Source organism: Ascaphus truei, chromosome 8 (genome assembly GCF_040206685.1).
Source record: "Ascaphus truei isolate aAscTru1 chromosome 8, aAscTru1.hap1, whole genome shotgun sequence".
NCBI lineage: Eukaryota > Metazoa > Chordata > Amphibia > Anura > Ascaphidae > Ascaphus > Ascaphus truei.
This window is the reverse complement of record NC_134490.1, coordinates 54,307,484-54,325,840: the sequence shown is the minus strand read 5'-3', so window position 1 is coordinate 54,325,840 and position 18,357 is coordinate 54,307,484. Positions and strand designations below refer to the sequence as shown.

Below are 18,357 nucleotides of genomic sequence, written 5' to 3'. Positions count from 1 at the left end.
TAAAGTCAATAGCGGTTGTCAGGGTAGCAGCTATCCTGTCGCCTCAGCCTCGTTCAGGGTGCAGGCTTCGGAGGGAGGGCGTGCTGCGGTGCGAGCTGCCGTGGGACACAAAGTATTCAAATTGAATACTGGTTGTCAGGGTAGCAGCTGCCCTGTCTCCGAAGACTGGAGTTGACGCTGGCTACAGTTTCAATAAATGAAAAAATCGTTTTTTGAAGCTGCAGCAGCGTCACTGGGACCTCGGCAGCCAATGAAATCATTCTTGAGAATGATTTCATGACTGCAACTTGGATCCCTAACCTGCCGTCTGTAGCCCCGCCTCCTCAACTCCTGAAAACGTCTGCTGGGGATGAACACACATCGCCCAGCAGACTGCCGCCCTCCCTCCCGAACGCCCTCCTTCCCGAACGCCCTCCCTCCAACTCCTGCCTCTGGCACCCTGAATGAGGCCCAAACATGTGGTTTTTTCAAGCTGCAGCAGCGTCACTGGTACTTCGGCAGACAATCAAATTATTCTTGAAAATGATTTGAACAGTGCAACACCCATCCCTATAAGGCCTCGTTCAGGGTGCTGGCTTCGGAGGGAGGGTGTGCTGCCGTGCGTGCTGCCGTGAGAAACAAAGTATTCAATTTGAATATTGGTTTTCAGGGTAGCAACCGCCCTGTCTCCGAAGACTGGAGTTGACGCTGGCTACAGTTTCAATAAATGAAAAAATCGTTTTTTGAAGCTGCAGCAGCGTCACTGGGACCTCGGCAGCCAATGAAATCATTCTTGAGAATGATTTCATGACTGCAACTTGGATCCCTAACCTGCCGTCTGTAGCCCCGCCTCCTCAACTCCTGAAAACGTCTGCTGGGGATGAACACACATCGCCCAGCAGACTGCCGCCCTCCCTCCCGAACGCCCTCCCTCCCGAACGCCCTCCCTCCAACTCCTGCCTCTGGCACCCTGAATGAGGCCCAAACATGTGGTTTTTTCAAGCTGCAGCAGCGTCACTGGTACTTCGGCAGACAATCAAATTATTCTTGAAAATGATTTGAACAGTGCAACACCCATCCCTATAAGGCCTCGTTCAGGGTGCTGGCTTCGGAGGGAGGGTGTGCTGCCGTGCGTGCTGCCGTGAGAAACAAAGTATTCAATTTGAATATTGGTTTTCAGGGTAGCAACCGCCCTGTCTCCGAAGCCAGGAGTTGAAGCTGACTACAGTTTCAATAAACGAAAATTTCGTTTTTTGGAGCTGCAGCAGCGTCACAGGGACCAAGGCAGCCAATGAAATCATTCTTCAGAATGATTTCATGACTGCAGCCTCGATACTTACCCTGCCGTGTGTAACCCCGCCCCCTCCCCAACGCTGAAAAGTCTGCTGGGGGATAAACACAGATCGCCCAGCAAACTCCCGCACTGCCTGCCTCCCGCCCTCCCTCCGAGTCCTGCAGCTGACACCCTTAACGAGGCCTAAGCTGAGGTCTGTAGACCCGTCTCCTCAACGCTAGCAAAGGTCTGCTGGGGATGATGTGCACACATCGCCCAGCAGACTGACACGCGCACACGCGCCCTCAACCTCCTGTCTCTGCCACCCTGAACAAGGCCTTAAAGCAGCAATCCCAATCTTTCTACCCCCCTTTTTTAACGGGATGGGAGCTGGGTTTTTTTTGGTGCTAAACCGTGTTATTTGCAGTTCATGGAACCCCCTGCTTACCAGGATCACTTCCTGGTTTTCCAGTGGAATTTAATTGGCTGTCCAATAGGAAGCTGCAACAGATGACATTGCGGCTTCCTATTGGCCCACGTGATGCGGGAGATGTGAACGGCAAAGTTGTTCCAGTTGGAACTGAAACGCCTGTGCCTTCACCAATATCCCAGGGACCAGGGGGGTGCTTAGAGCAGCACAGAGGACCCCCCCCCTCATCCTGTAAAAAGAAAAGGGGTTAAAAAAGAACAGCTGGGATTGTTGCTTTAACACAGGGGTGGGCAACACCAGTCCTCAAGGGCCACCAAAAGGTCAGGGTTTAAAGATATCCCTGCTTCAGCACAGGTGACTCAATAAAGTCAAAGACTGAGCCACTGATTGAGCCAACTGTACTGAAGCAGGAATATCCTGAAAACCTGACCTATTGGTGGCCATTGAGGACTAGAGTTGCTCACCCCTGCTTTAACATTACCTCTGGAGTGTTTTATTTATTTATTTATAACATATTTCACCAGGAAGTAATACATTGAGAGTTACCTCTCGTTTTCAAGTATGTCCTGGGCACAGATTTAAGACAAATAATACATGGTTGCAAATACAGTTACATAAATGAACAGGGTATACATTATATACAAGACATTGCGTGCACAGTTAAAGAAAATATATATTATGGGCGTATGAAACAATTACAGACCAGATTAAAGTGTGAGACAGCCTTAGATTTGAAAGAACTTAAACTGGTGGTGGATGTGAGAGTCTCTGGTAGGTTGTTCCTGTTTTGGGGTGCACGGTAAGAGAAGGAGGAACGGCCGGATATTTTGTTGAGCCTTGGGACCATGAACAGTCTTTTGGAGTCATCTCAGGTGATAAGTGCTGCAAGTGGTAGGGGTGAGGAGCTTAGACGGGTAGCTTGCCCATAAAGAATTTAAAGGCAAGACAGGAAAGGTGAACTTTGCGCCTAGACTCTAGTGATGACCAATCTAGTTCTTTGAGCATTTCGCAGTGATGTGTGTTGTAGTTGCATTGGAGAACAAAACGACAAATTGAATTGTAGAGGGTGTCAAGTTTGCTAAGGTGGGTTTTAGGTGCCGAGCCATATACTATGTCTCCATAGTCAATAATTGGCATTAGCATCTGCTGTGCGATACGCTTTCTGACCAGGAGACTTAGGGAGGATTTGTTCCTGTAAAGTACCCCTAGTTTGGTATAGGTTTTGGATGTCAGGGTATCAATGTGGACCCCGAAAGTTAAGTGGGAGTCAAACCATAAGCCCAGGTATTTAAAACTAGTGACAGGGGTTAGGGTGGTGTTAGCGTTGGTTCTAATCAGGAGCTCAGTCACTGGAAGCTTTACAAATTTAGTCTTGGTCCCAAATACTATTGACAGTCTTGTCAGTGTTTAAAAACAGTTTGTTTTGGGATATCCAGTTTTCGAGTCTCAAAAAGTCAGACTGAAGTATGTGTTAAAGGTCAGAGGGGCTATGGCTGTGTGCATATAGGATTGTGTCATCTGCATACATGTGTATTGAGGCTTCCTTACAAGCCGTGGGAAGTGTTTGTTCCCATTCATATCAGCATGATCACAAGAGAAGGCCTGTATTTACTAAGAAGTGCTATTCCATTGGACACATCACTGTTCAGTCACTGAAATGGCCCAGGTTTCTTCCGGCACCGAAGGCTGGATCACGGAATATCACTGCTTATGAAATATGGGCTGAAATGTGCTTTGTGTTTGGCCTCATAATGATGAACCATCTTCACTTGATAGATGATCTTTAAAAAGAATGCAACCATATTTTTTCATCAGTGGTTCGAAGTCGCTTAAAATAAAGTGCCACTGTTAGACTTTAAGAAAACCTAAATGTGTTCAACAGTACTACTGTACTCTTAGAATCAAATTGAAAAGATGTATATAATAATAAAAACTTCATTTATATAGAGCTTTTCTCCCAATGGGACTCAGAGCGCTTGAGTTACAAAAAGGGAAAAACAAGCAAACATTTAAGGTTAAATCTATGCTCTAAAAACAGAAATGGGGGTAATGTTTGTCAAATAAATTAAATTTGATGTCACAGGAAAGTACTTTTTTTTTCTATCCCCAAAAAGAGTTTAAAAATAAATAATAATAATTCTGGGTATTGCTAGAAAGAATATAAGCATACACTATGTTCCCCTTTGTAATAATGCAGGATTTGAGCATGACACACAGCTTCCTGCACTGCGCATGCGCGACGCAGAGAAGCGGGACTGTGCGCTTCCGGCTTCCGCTCTCCCCCTGCCTGCGTCTCTCGTCACGCGCCGGAAGCTGCCGCTGGCCTCCCCCTCTGCCTCTCCCCTTTGCTCTCTCTTTCTGGCGTGGCGGCCATGCTCCAGCTGCTGTAACCGGGACGCCGCCATCAACCCCGCCAACCGACGCCGCGTTCGCGGCCCACAGCAACCATGCCGGTCTACTTCCAGCGCCCCGAGAACGCCCTGAAGCGGGCGAACGGTGAGTGACTGGGCGGCGGCGCAAGGGCCGTTGTGCGAGGGCCCGAGCCCGGGGGATGTCCCTCCCCCACTCACACAAAGCCGCCGGCCTCCTGCTGCACGGGACGCAGGCCTCCTGCTGCACGGGGCGCAGGCCTCCCGTGCCGGGGCAGTGAATCGTGCTCTTTATACTGATAGAGTTCTCCCTCGGGAAGGACAGGCCAAAAGCCTATTTCCATGGACATCCCCTTCACCCCACCCACAATGCCAACCGTATGTCTGTGCTAGAAGACTATGGCAAGCACTGCAAAGTAATCCGTCCAGTGCATGTATAAACACGTATATGTTCATATTTTATTGTCATTTTTATGTACACATCAACGTGTTGTGCAATGCGCAGGTTGACGAGACCACGAAGTTGACATTGACACACTGGGATGGGATGTACGGAGCACCCTGCTCCAAGGAGCTTGTACTTTAACCCCCGGATTCATCAAGCTCTGGAATGGGTTAATGCATCCAAATGGGCGTTAGTGCCCATTCAAGTTAATGGGATGTGTTAACCTGTAATAGAGCATGATGAATCTGTAAGAAGGGAGAGGAACATAAGGTGAAATGGAAGTAGATTGTTTCTGAAATTAACAAAGTATTCCCATTGTGGAAAACAACTTTCTCCCAAGAAAGTCTTAGGAAATGCGCATAAATTGAAGCATAAACTATCTATTAGTCATGCCACTTTTATGTATTTTACATTTTGCTCGACATCATGAAATTATTTCAGAGACAAAGCTGCTGTTTTCTAAAAGTGTCAAATTTACACAGTGATGCTATGTGAAGAGATGCTGAAATAAAATGGCTAATTTAACAGCAAGCTCTCTCCCGCCTTCCCCACCCCCCAAAAAATAATTTTAATAGAGATGTTGGAAAATATTGCCTGAAAAAAGTCCGTGATCAGGAAAGATCTGCCAATAAGGATGTTGTGACAACACTGGCCCTGGGTCATGATATGCCGACTGTAACCCCTCTGCTACCAGATTTGTAACACATTCGAAAGGGATCATATTAGCCTTATTTTCTTCCGTACAAGAAGTGTTCAACTCTACTGGTACTGAAAGGGTTTTTATAGCGTGTACACTCACATTTTATTTTAACTATGTATGGAAATGTGTGTACACACAGGTTGGTAAATATTCAGAATCCAATTTTAGTTTATTTGTAAGTTGGCATTGGATTCACTTCCGGGTTGAGCCGGAAAGGCCTTGGGCATCAGATCAGTTCGCTGCTGAATATTGATATTCTCTACTACTATCAAACTTCTTGGAAAGTTGTATAGTTGTCCTTGAATTTGTGAAACTGGCAACAGCTGATAGTTTTATCATTTTTAACATGTCGTCACCCGATGGAATAATCAACATAACTCAATGCTGAACTTGATTTCTGACTTTTGGCTCATACTAATCTGAATAGTTGGCATAGGCACAAGGTTCATCCAAAGGAACCTTAAGCTATAGAAAATTACGACAAAGGATTCAGAAAACACAGACATTTAGCAGGGACTCAGCAGGCACAGATCTTAGGTAGATGATCGTAGACCTACAACATTTCAGTCATTGGCTGTGGGGTTTTGTAGGGCTATGATCTACTGAAGATCTATGCTAGTTGAGGGTTCCTGCTACTCGTGGAAGAAGGCCCAGTGTTTTCTGGACTCTTCATCGCCATGTTCTATAGCTTAAGGTTCCTTTGGATGAACCTTGCGCTTCTGCTAACTATTCCGATTTTCATTTTGACGGATTGGGAGACTGTAATTGGAGAACAGCAGGTATCATCCAAAATTACAAATGGAAGGATCCGTCTGTTGACTCCAGGGCAAACTGGTTAGCTGTGGCAATAAGAGCCTATGTGATAAAGCTGTATAGCGGAGCATATAGCGAAGTTATAAGCCTGGTGCGGAGGTGGAAATAGGTGCACACATCAATAAATGATAATACTATGACTGCAAATGTCCCGATTCCTTAACAGTAAACTGGTATGGAGTAACACTTGTACTCACGATTATTACCGGTCCCCCCCCCGCCTCCTTGCTCGCCGTCCCTCCTCGGCGTCCGTCCGATCTTGGTAGCACAGAAATAAAAAAAATGATCAGCAGTCCTGCCGCTCCTGACCCTAATCAAAACTCACCAGTGTAGAAAGTTTAACAATGATTTATTGAGCTACATAAAACGGATACAATCCACAGACAAAAAAAGAGCCACTCCCACGCGTTTCAACAGAGTTGGTCTCAAGGAGAAACGTGTGGGAGGAGGTTCTCTTTTTTTGTCTGTGGATTGTGTCCGTTTTATGTAGCTCAATAAATCATTGTTAAACTTTCTACACTGGTGAGTTTTGATCAGGGTCAGGAGCGACAGGACTGCTGATCATTTTTTCTATGTCTCATCCCAAATTATTTGACTATCTTCATAATTACTCAGTTGCTATAATTTATCACTCTTTATGTAGAATTTTTTTTTTTTCCCTTGTGCTTTTACGCATCATCACACTAATTTGGAAATACTGTTCTTCAGAGTTTCTTGAAGTTGGCAAGAAACAGCCTGCTCTAGATGTTTTGTATGACGTAATAAAGAGCAAAAAGCATCGAACATGGCAGAAAATTCACGAGCCGATTATGCTCAAGTACCTGGAGCTCTGCGTGGATCTTCGCAAGAGCCACTTGGCCAAGGAAGGCTTGTACCAGTACAAGAACATTTGCCAGCAGGTATGTCAATTCAAAGTATTTGTTACACCTTTTGATTTTTAACCTTTGAAGATGTGGAACCCTTTATAAATGAGTGGTAACTTTATAGAACACCATACCAAATTTATTGTGGAATCCAACTCTTTTACCTTATTTACATAAAGTACTGTTACTGTGTTGGGGCTTATATTTTGTAAATTAACAGCTTTCTGATTAATATCTAATCGCAGTAAAACATGTACTAAACTTTTTGCATCTTTACAATAAAAAATATGGCAAAATAAAGATGTTGGTTCTTGAAGAGAAGAATGTTTGCTAGTAACAAATTTGGATTTAGGGAACCCCTGGTAAACTCTCAAGGAACCCCAGGATTGATTTCACTCCAAGGTGCTTAAGTTTATTATTTATTTAATAACCTAGGTTAACATCAAAGAAAAAAGGAAAACCGGCGCCTTACAAGTTGAGAATGATATGGAGAATCCAAAATAATATCATAAAAGTCCCAACAAAGTCCTCTGTAGCAAAAACTATGGAAAAATTGCTGTGCAGCTCCCACTGTGCATGAAGAATTATGTGGAGAGAAAACAAACAAACAAAATTATGGTGCAGTATGTCAAACTAATATAACTGACATGAGCGCCCAAAACACTAAATGACAAGACAAAACAAGACAGACAAACTAAACAAACAATAGCAAGGCTAATAGTGATAAAAAGCTAATTTAATAAAACAACATAAATGAAGGGTTCCAGAAGACTAGAAAATAACCAGGTCCAGATGGGGTAAAATTGGGACCCTACTCACAAGATATCAAATTGTAACAGGCAATGGAGATAAACGCAGTGCTGCTCATCCACTGCAGTGGTAACCGAAGCGCCTTCCTGTGATTCCCCTGCCTCGGGTGGATGCCGCGTCACTAAGGGGCGGAACCTCCAGGCGGATGCCACGTGACTGGAAGGCGGGACTTCCTGGAACGGCGTTTTTTTCAACTTCAAGCCTGGATCATCTGTACGTCTTCCTTCACCAACAGACAGCTCTAAAAGAACTTCCCAACGTGTTTTGTGCGCTTGCGCACACTTCCTCGGGAAGCGCACGAAACGCGTTGGGAAGTTCTTTTAGAGCTGTCTGTTGGTGAAGGAAGACGTACAGTTGATCCAGGCTTGAAGTTGAAAAAAACGCCGTTCCAGGAAGTCCCGCCTTACAGTCACGTGGCATCCGCCTGGAGGTTCCGCCCCTTAGTGACGCGGCATCCACCCGAGGCAGGGGATCACAGGAAGGCGCTTCGGTTACCACTGCAGTGGATGAGCAGCACGGTGTTTGTCTCCATTGCCTGTTACAATTTGATATCTTGTGAGTAGGGTCCCAATTTTACCCCATCTGGACCTGGCGATTTTCTAGTCTTCTGGAACCCTTCATTTATGTTGTTTTATTAAATTAGCTTTTTATCACTATTAGCCCTGCTATTGTTTGTTTAGTTTGTCTGTCTTGTTTTGTCTTGTCATTTAGTGTTTTGGGCTCTCATGTCAGTTATATTAGTTTGACATACTGCACCATAATTTTGTTTGTTTGTTTTTCTCTCCACATAATTCTTCATGCACGGTGGGAGCTGCACAGCAATTTTTCCATCGTTTTTGCTACAGAGGACTTTGTTGGGACTTTTATGATATTGTTTTGGATTCTCCATATCATTCTGAACTTGTAAGGCGCCGGTTTTCCTTTTTTCTTTATTGTATTCAAGTGTCTGATTGTACAATCAGTACTCACCTGGCTGCCTAATTCCACCCAGACCAGGGTTCATTATTTATTTCATATTTTATTATTTATAGCGCTGATTTCACACTGTCTTTTTCTTCTAGGTTAACATCAAGTCATTAGAAGATGTGGTTCGTGCTTATTTGAAATTAGCTGAAGAGAGAACGGAGTCTGCCAAGGAGTCTTCTCAGCAGATGGTTTTGGATATTGAAGATCTGGATAACATTCAGACTCCAGAAAGGTAAAACTGGAAGACAAACTAGCCGGGTTTTTCGCACAGCAGCATCATAAATGTTTGCATTTTTAAGATTTTTCTCCTGGTAGTAAAATTGTCTTGAGCATCATGTAGAGACTATTAGCGAATAACTCACAATTTAAAGCAGACCCTTCACAGTGGTATTTTAAATGTAACCTTGGCTGTAATTGAAGGGAAACAGTGCATGAAACAGGTGGCTGGAAGACTGGTTTAGTTGCAAAGCATAATGGTAACTGTATGAATTCTTTGGGAATAGTATGTTGACGAAGGCGATTTCTCTCTTATGCCAGTGTCCTTTTGAGTGCTGTAAGTGGAGAAGATACTCAGGACCGAACTGACAGACTGCTTCTGACTCCTTGGGTGAAGTTCCTCTGGGAATCTTACAGGCAGTGCTTGGACCTGCTCAGAAACAACTCTAAAGTGGAGCGTCTTTATCATGACATTGCTCAGCAAGGTGACATCTTAGTGCTCTGTTTTATGATTAAAATATGCATATTTGTAAAGTTTATAAAATTAAAAAGAAAAATAAGTAATACTGTTTGTGAATTTTAATTGAGATGACTTGGTATAATTATTAATAATAAATCTTTTTGGGCTTTTAAGGATTGCAGTTGGGTCCTACAACTTCAGGAAATAATATGTACCCCGTATTGGAGTTCTCATGGCAAAACATTCTCTTCTGTCCACAGCCTTCAAGTTCTGCCTGCTTTATACCAGGAAGGCAGAGTTCCGCAAGCTATGCGATAACCTGAGGATGCATTTGGGTCAGATCCAACGCCACCACAATCAGAGCACTGCCATCAACCTGAACAATCCTGAGAGCCAGTCCATGCACCTGGAAACTAGGCTTGTTCAGCTGGACAGCGCCATCAGCATGGAGCTCTGGCAGGTATGTGGCATGACAGAAACCAGGCGGAACCTGTACCAGGTCTCCGCAGTAATAAGAGATAAACATCTACAATGCTTACTTTTGTCTAGGCATGCACATGCCCTATGATGGGTGATCTGTTTGCCGCTTTGTCTTAATGAGACATCTTCTATTTATAGGAAGCCTTTAAAGCTGTTGAGGACATTCATGGGCTCTTTGCCTTGTCCAAGAAGCCACCGAAGCCCCAGTTGATGGCAAATTACTATAACAAAGTCTCCACAGTGTTCTGGAAGTCAGGGAACACTTTGTTTCATGCATCCACCTTACATCGGCTTTACCATCTCTCCAAGGAGATGAGAAAAAATATCTCACAAGAGGAAATGCAGAGGTGGGTAACTGCAATGTGTGAGGTTAGTTCATGTACATCACAATAAAACAGATGGCCGGTAGATACTAAAGTGTTTTTTTTTGCATTAGTTGTATTAGCCAGCTGTTTAAGTACGCAGAGCTGAGCAGCAAAACAGTGCAAACACAGTGCTGAGTAACTTGGGAAAACATTTGGAATAAGATAGATCTCTTTAACAGCCTCACATTTATTTCACAAAGTTTGTAATAATTGTGGTTGTGTTGGTTACTGGTTCACAGCCAGTACTCTGTGTTTGGATGAAAGTGTATGTGTAAGGATAGCGTGCATGTCCATCAATAAGCAAAGTCCGTGCTGCAGTACCGGGATTTGAGAAGGGATCAAATAATCACATCAGTAGTGCATAATCTGCTCTCTTTATTTGGTTTATTAGCCTACAATGCAGATTATAAACACCCCTTTCCCCGCTCCCCAATCCCGCCCATGTTAACAGATGTTGGCGTCTGCTTAGCCTGCTGCTTGAATTTGTTTTTCTTTCCATCCAAGACCAGCTATGTCTACCTTTCAAAACAGTCACACTGCTTTTACTACTACAAAGCTCACTGGAAAATGTAAAAACTCCCAAGCACTTGATCATACGGTTTAATAAAATGTTATCATTATTTTCTTTATAGAGAACACTGGTCATTGCTATGTTTTCCGGTATGGGTAAATGGTGGAGATGTAAAAACCAGACAACTGAGATGTCAATATTGAGGAAAAATAGAGCTGTGAGTTAGAGAAATATGCAAAGCAAAAAGCTTTATTACAAATGTCCGTAATGGCTGAGTTTTTCCTCTTTACCTGCGGCATGTGTGCTAAAGCCAATATTGTAAAGAGGGAAAGACTAAGCCACATTGTATCAGGCGTGAGCCACATTTGAGCTTGGTTCTACAGAGCACGTTTCATTGTCTTTCTCTCAGTTGCCGTGGGAGTAAAGATATTTCTGATGTGCCATATCAATATTGAAGGAAAATTAGCAGTGTGGCATGTTGTGCCAGCGCTGCCAGTCACCTTTAGACAGACTTCCCGTTCAATGTGAAGCTTTTTTTTTTTTTTTTTTTTTTTTGGGAACGCAGGTGTTGCCAACTCAAGGGCCACCAACAGGTCAGGTTTTCAGGATATCCCAGCTTCAGCACAGAGGACTGTCAGTCTTCGACTGAGCCTCTGATTGAGCCAACTTTGCTGAAGCCGGGATATCCTTAAGTCCTGACCTGTTGGTGGCCCTTGAGGATTGGAGTTGCCCACCGCTGCTATGCCAGGTATACGTGCAATCTCCCCACATCACAAAATGTGCATTTCTATTTGCTTAATGACTTGCTCGTAAAGAAGATGAAAATATTGGGGTGTACTTTGCTAAACAGGTACATTTCCTTTCCAGAATGTCTACCCGGGTGCTTTTGGCAACTCTTTCTATTCCCATAACTCCCGAGCGCACGGACATCGCTCGTCTCCTGGATATGGATGGTATTATTGTGGAGAAACAGCGGCGTCTGGCTACTTTACTGGGGCTACAGGCACCGCCCAACCGTGTTGCTCTCATTAATGACATGGTAAACACCTTGGAATATAGCTTGTTTCTCTGCCTTAGATGTTAGTTCACTTTGTAGATGTCTGATGTGACCTCTCCCATCCCTTGATTTTGTTCAGGTTAGGTTTAATGTCCTCCAGTATGTTGTTCCTGAGGTGAAGGAGTTGTACAACTGGCTGGAAGTGGATTTCCACCCACTGAAACTCTGTGGACGTGTCACCAAGGTACGTCGTTCACTTCTATATTAGATGTGTATTTATTCCTAATGAAAACCAGTGTGTTTCCTTTTAAAACATGGTGAGACCGCTTTTGCAATCGGCAAATCAGACACAGAATTTTGTGCATATGTGTTTTTTTTTTAGTTATTTTTAAATCTTGGTTTTTCAATTGTGACATTGAAGCATGTGCTGAAACTGCTGAGCTGGGATTTGTGTGGTGGAAGTAATCGTTTCTTGGTCCGCACAGCACATTTCATTGTTTCTCAGTGAATTGACAGATTACTGATGTGTGATGGGATGGATGTTTAATCGGCCGTGTTGGCAGAGTAAAAATATATACGTATTTGTACCCGATTATTTATACACACACACACACCTACCTACCTCTTATTGGTGAACTGTTGGTGCAAAACCATTGCTGCGGTTTTCCCTCACAGCGTTTTTTTATATTTTCCAAAATTAATGCCGTGCTGTAACCTTTCTGCGGCTTCTTAATTATGATCGAGTGCTGCGGTGATGCGCTCACGTTATTTCTTTCATATACACTATAAATCAAACATGTCTGTTTATTTTTTTTAAAGGTATTGGACTGGATAAAGGAGCAATCAGAGAAAGAACCTGATCTTACACAGTATGTTGCCCAGCTTCAAAACAATACAATTTTGCGTCTTCTGCAACAGGTATGACTTTGTAAAGGGACTGTGCAGAGGGTAACACAGGAGATTAGGATAGGGATTGAAAGCAGCATTGTATTTTACTAGGTAGGGATTTCATATTTTTGACTAGGTTGAACTATATGCTACAAAAGCATTATTCTGTATACATGCATTGGGCACATGTGAAACTTAGATGCTAGAGCCTAGGCGCAAACCCTGGACAGGGAATCCATCTCTTTGCATTGTACCCCCCCCCACCCTTTGGGAGACCCTTGGCTTATGAACTTTTCACAGGAGAGGATATGTAACATGGGGGACAAGTAGGAGTTACCTAGGCACCTCCCTTTCTATTTTTATTTACAAAGACAAATATAATTCCTACTAAACCGTAATATCAAAGGTGGAAAAACTATTCTTTTGCTATAATAATTTATTATGTAATATAAACAATTCCTCTGTGTCGTAAAACGCAGATTTTCAGGGAATTACTTGTTGCATAAAATGTATTCTATTTGGCATTGATGACCACACGGTTCTTTGTTTCACTGTATGTACTGTTTGCCAATAGGCTGGCAGTGTGTTCCTGCTAACATTTCTTCTATATTTCCCTTTAAGGTGGCTCAGATCTATCAGAGCATCGAGTTCTCTCGCCTGACCTCTCTCGTCCCCTTTATTGATGCATTTTTGCTGGAGCGGGCGATTGTTGATGCTGCTCGCCACTGTGATCTACAAGTAAGTGATTGCGGGAAGAATTGGTTCAGTTATAAACGAGGGAAACCCCCCCCCAAGTGTGTCGTTTTTTTCATAGTGCGTTTTTACATTTGCCTGTACCCATTGCTGCACGGAAAACGCGAATGACTGCCCACGTGCATTAACCGCTTAACGTAATACACGTTGAAAGAGAATAACCTGGCCACAGACCGGACATGTTTAGTGCACATTTCATTAACTTGCTCTCAGTACTTTGCTGAGCAATGTTATTTCTGATGTGCTAAATTAAACCGAAGGCTAATTAGCAGTGTAACTGGATATAAATAGTTACTGCTGCCAGTCTCCTTCGTACACAAATGTTGTTAGAAATGTCAATCTGTCCACAAGAAATGGCTCGTTTTAACACCAGCGCCTAAAACTGTAATTAAGCACCTTGCACTTTGTTACGTGACTGGACTTCAGGGCTTTCCCAATACTGCTCTTTCAAAAAAGGGTGTGTGCCGAGCACGCGCATATTAAGGGAAACTTCTTTGTCTTTTGTCACACACATTGTATTTGTGATGGTGAGGTTTTTAATTATAAATCAAAACACAATTTTAGAGTTAAAACAGTGTGACTTAGAATGCACGTGACGGCACTAATATATTTATACTAACTGAATTCCTTGTGTGTGTTGTGTGCGACACTGTGTGTGTGTGTGTGTGTGTGTGCGTGTGCCCGCTCGACTTTGTCTGAGCAACCGGCATCTCGGGGCACGCGGCTTTCTCACACTCTCCCTGCCTGGTGTTCCCGGCTTTCTCCTCCCTCTCAGTCAGTCCTATCTTTGGCGGCGCGCAGAGGCCAATAGTCGTTAGTGCTGTAAAAGGGGAGAGCGCCAATGTACTTGGTGGACAAGTGCGGTACTGCGCATGCATGGTGGGACCTGCAAGCTCCTCTTCTTCGCAAGCGCATCGGGTGCATGCACACGCCCATTAGAAGCGTGACTTCACTTTTGTTACGGTTTTTCTTTACAAGGCAATATATTTTTTCCCATGAAAACCCTGTAGGCGCCAGCAAAGAAGTTTCATTTCAATAAAAGAGCTCATTGCTGCCTGCAGTGAACTCTGTGCTTTGTAGTGCAGAGCTGCGATTAGACTAGGCAGCAGAGGTTTCCATGTATACACATTACTGCAGGCTGCATCTAAAGGGGGAAGAAAGTAAAGCTGATAATCTTCTTTAAATGGGACCACATGTCGCTTTCATGGTTAGATTACTTTGTTGCGGGGAACTAAACCTTTTTAACTTGTTTATAATTGGTCATATTTGTAATTGCGAGAGACTGATATCGTATGATGGATATGGGGTCCCTAGTAATCCATCCTTCCCATCTTTTTGTTCTTTCCTCAGGTACGCATTGATCACACGACTCGTACGCTAAGCTTTGGGTCCGACCTGAATTATTCCACACGAGAAGATGCACCTCTCGGACCCTTTCTGCAAAACATGCCTTCTGAACATATCCGGAACCAGCTGACCGCAATGTCCTCCGTCCTAGCCAAGGCAGTTGCCATTATTAAACCAGCTCATATTCTGGTTAGTATTTGGGGAAATGTCCCTCTAGCAATAACTTACTCCTTCGCAATTCAAAAGATTTCCCGATACTGTGAGCAGCGCTGGGCGAAGGGGTCTGTCAATTCTCATTTATTAATCAACGGTAAGTGCACATTTCATTAACTTGCTCTCAGTACTTTGCTGAGCAATGTTATTTCTGATGTGCTAAATGAAACTGAAGGCTAATTAGCAGTGTAACTGGATATAAATAGTTACTGCTGCCAGTCTCCTTCAGACAAGTATCAATAAAAAATGTACACAAATCAAATATTGTTTTTGCCATTTTACTGTTTATTTATTTTCTTGCTCCGATGAATCTCCTAACTGCACCTTTTCTTCTGTACCTTCCTACATGTCTCTGCTAGTTGTAGACACAGGTAAAACCGCCCTGCTGATAAAAGTGAACATCTTTTGGATGTCTTGTCCTTTATTCCTTTTTGGCTATTGCACTGGACTTAACCCCTACACTGCCTGAGAGGCCTACAACATCATGTTTTGCAGTGTGTCAGGCCCCTCTGGCAGAGAAGGGGTAGACTTTACAATCTCTAAAGTAATTGTGGAGTGGTATTAAATACATTGCTCAGTTCTCTCTAACCCGGTACATATTTGTTCTTGGTTTGTTTCTTCAGCAAGAGAAGGAGCAGCACCACCAGCTGGCCATCACCGCGTACGTAAAGAACTCCAGGAAGGAGCACCAGCGTATTCTGACTCGCCGCCAAACTATCGAAGAGCGGAAGGAGCGACTGGAAAACTTAAACATCCAGCGTGAAAAAGAAGAGCTGGAGCTGCGCGAGGCAGAACTGCAGAAGGTGCGCAAGGCGGAGGAGGAGAGGCTGCGGCTGGAGGCGAAGGAGCGCGAGAAGGAGCGCATTCTGCAGGAGCATGAGCAGATCAAGAAGAAAACCGTTCGGGAGCGCCTGGAACAGATCAAGAAAACAGAGCTGGGAGCAAAGGCCTTCAAGGACATTGACATTGAAGTAGGTTGTGCTTCTGCTGTGATGTACAGTTATGCTGGATTAGGGAGGCTGTGAAACATTTTTGATGAACCGATTTGTAACCGAGTTTAGTTAGAATCCCTGCAGCATTGACTATTATATTAAGATTCCCTAATTGGCCCCAAACCATTTGTTGTATATTCTGCAATCTATTTTGCTCACATTGCTCTAGTTCAGGGGTGGGGAACCTTTTTTCTGCCAAGGGCCATTTGGATATTTATAACATCGTTCGCGGGCCATACAGACACAGACAGGCACACAGATCCCCCCCCCCCCCCTACCTCTGGTAGTTGCTGCTGCTGGGGGGATCGTGTAGGGCGGCTGCTGGGGTAAGTGCGGGAGTGCTGCGGGGGGAGTGCTGGGGCTAGTACAGTGGCTGCTGGGGATTGTGTAGGGCTCCTGGCGCCTCACACCACCTCCTCCTGATAGGGCGCGCGGCGGCCATTTTAAAAAAATTGGCGTGACCCCGGTTATTGCTGTTGCCTTAGCAGGGCCAGACCAAATGATTTTGGGGGCCTTATACGGCCCTCGGGCCTGACGTTCCCCACCCCTGCTCTAGTTGACTTGACTGTAAGGCAGGAGTGGCCAACTCCAGTCCTCAAGGGCCACCAACAAGCCAGGTATTGTGGATATCCCTACTTCAGCACAGGCGGTTGTCATTCTGATTGAGCCGTCTTTGCTGAAGTAGGGATATCCTTAAAACCTGACCTGTTGGTGACTATAGAGGACTGGAGTTGGCCACTCCTGCTGTAACCTAAAAACATTGAGGTATTGGCTGCATTCTGTGACCATGGATATGCACAGGTCTTGTATAACCTATGTATATTGTATTCTGCGATGGTAAGTTTCTAACAGTTCACTTTTTCTACAGAACCTGGAGGAATTGGACCCAGATTTCATCATGGCCAAACAGGTGGAGCAGATAGAGAAGGAGAAGAGGGAGCTCCAAGAACGCCTGAAGAACCAGGAGAAGAAGGTAGGTCTCCAGATGCTCCAGAGCGCCTAGCAGCACCTCCACCGCAGATGGGCCAGCACAGGATTGCGGTTCTGACCTGGCTGACCGGTTTTAAAGTGTTCGTTTTATTTTACGTAGCCGTGCCGCGGGGACTATTAATGCGAGTCAGCATGGTATATTTTCCTGTGACTTCCTGCGTCATGATCATGTGGCTTTCTCCTGCAGATTGACCATTTTGAAAGAGCCAAACGCCTGGAAGAAATCCCGCTCATCAAGAAAGCCTACGAAGAGCAGCGAATCAATGACATGGAGCAGTGGGAGCTGCAAGAGGAGGAGAGGGTAAGATTTCACAGCATCTGGCTTTTTATACTCCTCATTTTGGCAAGTCCTTTGTTCGCACTGTTCGTAATCAGTTATCACTCCTGTTGGTAATTGGTTCCATTCCAGTGCTATATAAACCCCACTGAGAACGGCAGGGCTGACTAATGTTGGTCTGTGTTTGATTTGGGAACAGCTTCTGTTATATTGACCTTTGGTCTTACATGATTATTATTCGGATGGTAAAAAAAAAAAGAAATACTTTTATTTGTACCTGTATCCTACATACAATATTGTAATATTTGGTAGATTTATTGTGATTTCTACATCCAGCTTTGACTTTAAACTCCAAAGTATAAATATTAACACTGCCAATATGAATATTTCACAAACTTACAGGCAGTTACCCAATGTTAATTAGACAGTCCCACATTGTTGGCAAAAACCCCGGTGAATTTTCCAATATAATTTGCCTTTTTTGAAAAAGTCAATGAGCCTTGACGTGAAAATGAAACTTATTCCTATCTTGTGATAAATTAATATGATTTTCTTTAATCCAGATCCTCTTAAATATTTGCTTATTACATGGTTATTGTACACCTGCTTTGCCGCTGGTGGACACCCAGACCTACCAGTGACCCCTGTGTACTATTTACGGCTTTAGCGACCTATCTGTGATCTAATGCAGCAATCTGTCTGCAGATAAGTTCCTTAAAGATAGAGCGTGAGAAGGCACTGGAGCACAAGAACCGGATGTCTAGGATGCTGGAGGACAGAGACCTGTTTGTTTCAAAGCTCACATCTGCCCGTCAATCTGTGTTTGAGGTACGTGCTCCTCTTCATATAAAGGGCTGTTTCATAACTGGATTTGTGCAGTCCCAGCACCGATCCCTTCTCAGTGTTTAACCCTATAATGTGGGGAGCCTCCATTATACAGTGCTACAGAGTAGGTTAGTTGTATTTGCTAATAAAAATGTAGGCCTGTTACCTGGTTGCTGTTTATGGTGGAATAGTTTGGTAGTTGGCATGCTCATCAGATGTAAGAGTTGGGTAGGAAGGCTGTCGGGATGTCTATTTGCTGTAGAGATGCTGGGTATATTCCCTTCGCAATATTTCAATATTAAGTTAAACAATTGAAGCGTGGGGAACAAATACTTTTAAAATGGGTTGGTAGCCTAGAATTGTAAATATTACCGTGCGTGCATCTTAAACCGTTG

The 18,357-nt window shown here is 43.9% G+C and overlaps 1 protein-coding gene and 4 non-coding genes across 5 annotated transcripts in view; all 5 read left to right on the top strand.

Annotated features, from left to right (window-relative positions):
- Positions 1-3,993: 3,993 nt before the first annotated feature.
- The window catches only part of EIF3A (eukaryotic translation initiation factor 3 subunit A), a 28,640-nt gene continuing 14,276 nt past the window's right edge, over positions 3,994-18,357 (top strand). The window contains exons 1-15 of the mRNA XM_075612030.1: positions 3,994-4,178; positions 6,718-6,908; positions 8,744-8,880; positions 9,186-9,349; positions 9,585-9,784; positions 9,943-10,151; positions 11,548-11,719; positions 11,817-11,921; positions 12,497-12,595; positions 13,187-13,303; positions 14,669-14,854; positions 15,502-15,849; positions 16,739-16,843; positions 17,048-17,161; positions 17,843-17,965. Of these exons, the coding sequence (XP_075468145.1) occupies positions 4,130-4,178; positions 6,718-6,908; positions 8,744-8,880; positions 9,186-9,349; positions 9,585-9,784; positions 9,943-10,151; positions 11,548-11,719; positions 11,817-11,921; positions 12,497-12,595; positions 13,187-13,303; positions 14,669-14,854; positions 15,502-15,849; positions 16,739-16,843; positions 17,048-17,161; positions 17,843-17,965 (2,319 nt within the window). The 5' untranslated portion in view covers positions 3,994-4,129. The remainder of the gene's footprint in view (positions 4,179-6,717; positions 6,909-8,743; positions 8,881-9,185; positions 9,350-9,584; positions 9,785-9,942; positions 10,152-11,547; positions 11,720-11,816; positions 11,922-12,496; positions 12,596-13,186; positions 13,304-14,668; positions 14,855-15,501; positions 15,850-16,738; positions 16,844-17,047; positions 17,162-17,842; positions 17,966-18,357) is intronic.
- On the top strand, positions 11,063-11,192 carry LOC142502213 (small nucleolar RNA SNORA19). The gene has a single exon (XR_012803668.1). It is a non-coding gene; the product is annotated as a small nucleolar RNA SNORA19 (small nucleolar RNA).
- LOC142502212 (small nucleolar RNA SNORA19) lies at positions 13,505-13,638 on the top strand. Its single transcript, XR_012803667.1, has one exon. It is a non-coding gene; the product is annotated as a small nucleolar RNA SNORA19 (small nucleolar RNA).
- Positions 14,980-15,113, top strand: LOC142502211 (small nucleolar RNA SNORA19). Its single transcript, XR_012803666.1, has one exon. It is a non-coding gene; the product is annotated as a small nucleolar RNA SNORA19 (small nucleolar RNA).
- Positions 17,217-17,338, top strand: LOC142502214 (small nucleolar RNA SNORA54). Its single transcript, XR_012803669.1, has one exon. It is a non-coding gene; the product is annotated as a small nucleolar RNA SNORA54 (small nucleolar RNA).